Here is a 6,000-nt window from a genome sequence, read left to right on the forward strand (position 1 = left end):
ACCCTATACTCTGGTACTAGTATACACAGAAGGACACTGGCTGCCTGTGTCCAATGCATATGCCTTGTCAAAAGAGGGGCATCAGATATTTCTCTTCAGAGGGAAAAATTCTCAGCGTATGCAGCTGAGGTAGCAGGAGATGAGATCTACATGGCCTGGGAGTCTAGCTCTACTTAGAAACACCTTGTTTCATGTGCATTATTGCTTTGCCTGATAGGTATAGGATCTAGGATCCCACTTGCTCAGTTTCAAGAAATAGAACACAAGAAGAAGCCTAAAATGATAGCCTTCTACTAGGCATTCACAGTTCCTTCATAATTCTTCCCATCTGGATATAGTTACTACTATGACGGGGTGGGAGAGAAGTGGCTTCTTCAGCAAATGGTGTACTATCTGGTCACATCGTACCTTCGTCAAGTTTCTAGAGGACCAAATCTAGAATGTTAGCATTGAATTACATCCGTCCATAGAGAAAGAATCAGCACTCGTTTACCTGTACTTTTAAGAGCTTGTTTTTCCTTAACAGAATCAAACAGCTATTGCTAGTAATAACAAGACTGATCAATGGATCTAGTTCTGGAGTCTCAGGACAGGTCTAGATGATAGAAATAGAATCAATGGGTAATGAGGCACAAGATTCTTGCTCACTCTTAGCTAGTTTCCATAAATGCTTAGAGAAACTTACAGATTATATTATTTCAGGACTACTTACTCATAGATTTCTTGGGGTTTTTCTTCTGTCAGAAATGGCAGTGTCTGTATCTTCCTCCTGCTGTTACAGTCTTTTGATGTCCTAAAAATGCTTCATGGCCCCAATCTGTAGATGTGTACTATCTTGAATAGAGGACAATATAATGAATAAAATGCGCTACAAATAGGAAATATAACTGTGAGATGTTACTGAAGATTTGAATTCATGGCTGACTAACTGGCTGAAAGTAGTTCAGCATCCTCTTTAGGGATAAATAAATTTAGTCTGCTACCCCCAGGTTCAGATCCTTGTACATGGGCCCAGGAAACAAAGAACTGCATTTTACTTTTGGATGAGATACACTGGCATTCTTTCCTTGATTAGTTTCCCTTACTTTTGTGGAGTAGATGAAGTTAGGGAGTAATTGGCTAGTTTCCCTCAGCACCTTCCCATGTAACTGTGACCTCTTTTTTCTTTGAAGGGTGATTCAGCCAGTAGGTAGGGATTTACTTTTGCAGGCACAGAGACAGCAACACAGTGGAGTGGCTACATGGAAGGAGCAGTTGAAGCTGGAGAACGAGCAGCTAGAGAGGTAAGGAAGAAATTGAAGGTGTACTCCTTACTGGGAATTGAATGAAAGGCATCATGCATAAGAGAAATGGGCTATTCCAGTGAGTATAACTCCAGTCCTGTGGAAGCATTTTGTTATCTCATCTTCCTGGTTCCTTATTTTATCTTTATATGGATATGCAGAAAGAAACTGGATATTAAACTGGATATTTGGGCTATTTCATTGACACAATTGTGCACATTTGTGGAGTATACAAATGTTTTGATGCCTGTGTGTAGTATTCAACGATCAAATCAAGATAATTAGCATCTTCTTCACATCAGACGTGTATCATTTCTTTGAAATATTCAAATCCTTCCTTCTAGTAATTTGGAATTACATAGTAAATTTATATTATCTTTAGTGACCCTCTATTGCTATAGAATGTCAGAATTTATTCCTCCAAATGAATTGTATTTTGATATTTATTATCCAGTCTCAGTAGTCTTATTCTCTGGTACCTTGCTTAGCTTCAGGTACCCTCTGTTGTTTTCTCTACTCCCATAGGATTCACTTATTTGCCTTCTGCATAGAATGTATAGTATGTATTATTTGTCTTTCTAGGCATGGCAGGTTTCATTTATGGTTGTGTTGTCCTCTAAACTTGTCCATGTTGTCCCATTGATAGAATTTCATTCTTATTTAAAACTGAATAATGTTCCATTGCATGGGAATAACAATTTTTCTTTATCCATTCATGCATCTATTTCTTGACACTGATAGTCTATGTATGCATTTCTCTGCTACCCACTCTGGGTTCATCAATGTTTAATAAGATTTTGAATCTGTCAAATGTATATAATGCCACAGGATAATGCTGTCCTCACTTTCCTTTCAGGTGTTGAATGCTCTAGGAAAAGTCGCGAAGAAGGATATATGGGTTGAAGAACCGGAGTCCAAGGTAAGTTTGGCTACTCCATCTCTATTGGTCAACTATAGCACATAGAAATGGCACTACCCTTCACTATAGATACAACTGTCTTGGGATAGAAATATATACTACTACAGATAGGCTTGGTTTTGTCTACTGTAGCAAGAATTTCTATTAATAATCTATGTTCATCTATTTAGGATGTTCCAGCCATTGAAATTACCCACACCTTCTTAGAGAGGAACCTGCCTTCCGTGCCTGGTCTGCTCAAGATCACTGGTTTTTCCACTTCTGTGGCTCTTCTCTGCTTTGTATTGTACAAGATTAAGCAGCTCTGATGCTGAAGTTTCACCCTCAGGCCTCCTGCTTGATCACCCTTAGCACGATCAGCATGTGAAAGAAAGTGTGGATAAATTACAGCCTGTGGTTTGGGCCATTTAAGTGCACTTGATTTAACCCTCATCAGTTTAATTTCAGTCTTTGTAAAGTGATAAGAATCCAAAGAATCACCTAGCTAATTTCCATAAGAACAAGTTTCATCCTGTTTGTTAGACTAATTTGTGTGGGTTGAGAGAATAAAATGTTGAGTGCTTAATTTCAAAAAGTGAAGTGCTTCTGAGGAATAATTTCTGGGTTCTTTTGTTTTCTTTTTGCCTTTAATGCAAAATAGCTAATTCAGAAATAAAACACTTGACTTACTGTGACTTTTGTGTAGCGTCCAAGGTGTACAGAGGAAAATAGTGGCTGAAGTGTTCCCTAGGTATCCTCACTGACTAGTTCCATGTGATACACACTACACTTGGCACTTTCTTTTCTGGACTGTATCTAGACATGCATTTACCCTTGTCAGTAACATTCTGTGCTGATTTAAGGAAATTAGCATTATTTTAATGTAGTCCATAGTTATCTGATCAGAGGATTAGATCTCTAAGTCTACCTGTGTCTTCAAGATGGTTATATTTTTCTGTTGGTTGATAGTATACCATTTTTTCTCAATTGCCAAAGGACATATGAAATTTTCTCTATTGTTATTTGTTGATACAGTCAAATACAGAAATTAAATTTGGGCTCCGTGTGATAACATGACTTGCTTGAATTATTAGGTTTTATAGCAGACATTAAATTGGATGATTTTATATACCCAAACTATGGTCTCTATCTTAGGAGTGTTGTGGGTCCAGAATGATGCCTGTCTTTTCTCTTTCCCATCTGAAAAATTATCAATTAAAAAAACTTTTCAAAGGTTTCAACCACAAAGCACTTCTTTTTCTAAAAAAATGTAAACAAATTTTTTATTTAAGAAGAACTATGCCAGCATATGCTGGCCAATCCAAGTTTATTATGCTAGCTTTATCCTAAATATAAATTTAAGCCTCTAGATGCTCATGTGAGGACATAAGTCCTTTAAAGTTTTGTGCATTCTAAGAGCAAATACCTAGATTCTGTACCCTACTCTATCTTATAATTCAAAATATTTTAACTAATTTAAAAGATTCAGTGATGTCTTAGATATTCTCCAGTCCATAAGGAGTCACCCCAATTCATATCAAACTGCAGTGAGTACTCTCAGCACTAATCTACCACAGTTGTATTAACTTAGTCCTGACTTAGCTTGAAATTTTAAATGCCTGAATTGGCAAGAGGTCTAAAAGTATTCAGATTGTTAACATTGAACTGTTGAATATTGAAAACCTCCTGAGTTTGCAGTTTACTCCCCTCTGCTTCTTAGAAAATCAATTCATCTATCTTAATGATATCAACCCTATTCAGCTACAGTTTGAGTATTAAAATGATTTCCAGTACAGATGTGCTTAGCCATGTAATGGGCATTGAGAAACACTATATTTGAGGTTGTCTACCACTAACTTAACATGGATCTTTGAAACAAAGAAAAAGTCACTTCAAGACTTGATAATCCCCTTCATAGATCTGAAGGTCACTTTGCCTTTCTCCATAGTTAGGATGAGAATTGGTTTTTAAAAAGTACACCTTTTTGTCATAGCTGTTAAATATGGTCTCATATTACACTGAAAAAATTAAACTTTACTGAAGGACTGTGAAATATGTTTTGTTTGATGGTTGTGAACTTGGTAACTAATGTTCCATGTCTAAAGTTGGCCCTAGAGCTACATATGGGCATATTCATATGTATATGATTGGCCACTGAAGTAAGATGTTGTCTGTGTGGTACAAAGTTCTGTTGTTCTTAATAAAATATAATACCACCCTTCATTCAGATAGGCTTCTCTGTTTTGGCTAATAGTTTATCAGAAGGTTCAAATGGCTTATCATAGCCAGAAATCGACAGAGGATGAACTTTTAAAAAGCACTTGATATTGAGACTCCAAATTCTTAACATTGGGTTTAATCTTCATGTTATGACGGTTGACTGGGAGTAGATCAAATGCTTTAATACTAGGCCACAGGCGTGGATTCTGACAAGTTTTCTCACCTAACTACTCTATGATGCCTTGAGAAGATCATTTGGGTTCTCTGCCTCAATTTACCTATCTGTGGAAAGACAGTCTTGTGCTTGATATCTTGTAGGGATTTTCTTCATCACAACATTATGTGATTAATACATACTGTTGCCAGCACTATTTCCCATCACCTTTTGGATTTCCTAGGAATAGACTGAGATGCTGGGTCAGAGCAGGAAGTTAGCTAGAGACAGCATCCTAAAGAGGATTAGGAAGGCAGGTTTGTGCAGAGGACAGTCAGCATGCAATGCAGTTGCAACTGAAAACTCAGTACATTTGAATGGGAAGGTGGAAAGGTTGTTAAGACATGCCCCTCATCAAGGCAAGATCTAGGTTTTAGTCCTTCTATCAGCTACTCTCTGGATGGGAGTGTGACTACAGACAAGACAGGTCCAGGAACAGTTCATAGTAAGAATCTACAACTGTCATTCTCAAGTCCTAATGAGAAATTGAGATCAGCCTGTCTTCCTGGTAGCTGGGGGGATCCAGGATACATGATGGTATCTAACTACAGAACACGGAAAATGGCTTTGTCAAGTATAAACCATTATGGACTTGAACTTTGTATAGAGTGGCACTATCTCAATGAACATGTCCTTATTAAAGAGAAAGTTTTATTTCTGCATTATTTTTTTTATAAAGGAAACACCAAGTTTAGAAGGAACTCTGAAAATGACTTAAAAGGAGAACCCTACCTACACATTACTAACAAAAAATAAAAGGGAATAATATATGCTTACAGCTGGCCTCAGTGGGAGAGGAAATATCTAGCCTTGCAAAGACTTGAAGTGCTAGGGTTGGGGATACCCAGAGGGGCTCTCACTAGTTCAGAGAAGAAGGGCAATATGGAGAAGGGATTATGGAAGGGCGTTACCGGGAGTGGGGCAGTGAGCAGGATGTAAAAATCAATAAGTAAAAAATAAAATTAAATTAAAAATTTAAATAAAACAGTTTTCTTTAATTAGCTAAAAGTAAATAGTAAGCACAAGATCTTATAGAGAAATAAAGACTAGATGATCTAGGAGTTGTGTGTCTTTCTGAAAAGTACAAATTCTTTTTGATAACTACAGGCCAATTGAAGGTGCTGAGAAAGGTTTGCTGGTCATTACTAAATTGTCCTCAGGTCCCTGTTTTTTTTTTTTTAAAAATCCATTTTATATCCTTTTTATGTCAAATTGTTTTGGGATGTTTCTCATTCTTTGAGGAAGGAGTCATAATACTAGCAACCATTGAGTAAAATTACCAGGAGTGGGTAAAAGAAGGTCAAACAACAACAAACCAGATAACATCAAAAGTCCTCTTTAGTGACAGCCCTAGCAACCCCTCCTGTTCATATGTCCTGCCCATA

At 37.1% G+C, this 6,000-nt stretch overlaps 1 protein-coding gene across 1 annotated transcript in view; it reads left to right on the forward strand.

The window, feature by feature from the left end:
* Maoa (monoamine oxidase A) overlaps positions 1–4,408 on the forward strand; it is a 66,913-nt gene extending 62,505 nt beyond the window's left edge. The window contains 4 exon segments of the mRNA XM_032889664.1: positions 1,173–1,194; positions 1,197–1,283; positions 2,140–2,202; positions 2,373–4,408. Coding sequence (XP_032745555.1) covers positions 1,173–1,194; positions 1,197–1,283; positions 2,140–2,202; positions 2,373–2,510 — 310 coding nt within the window. The 3' untranslated portion in view covers positions 2,511–4,408.
* Positions 4,409–6,000: the final 1,592 nt, after the last annotated feature.

The sequence above is a fragment of the Rattus rattus genome, chromosome X, assembly GCF_011064425.1.
Source record: "Rattus rattus isolate New Zealand chromosome X, Rrattus_CSIRO_v1, whole genome shotgun sequence".
In the NCBI taxonomy this organism is placed as follows: domain Eukaryota; kingdom Metazoa; phylum Chordata; class Mammalia; order Rodentia; family Muridae; genus Rattus; species Rattus rattus.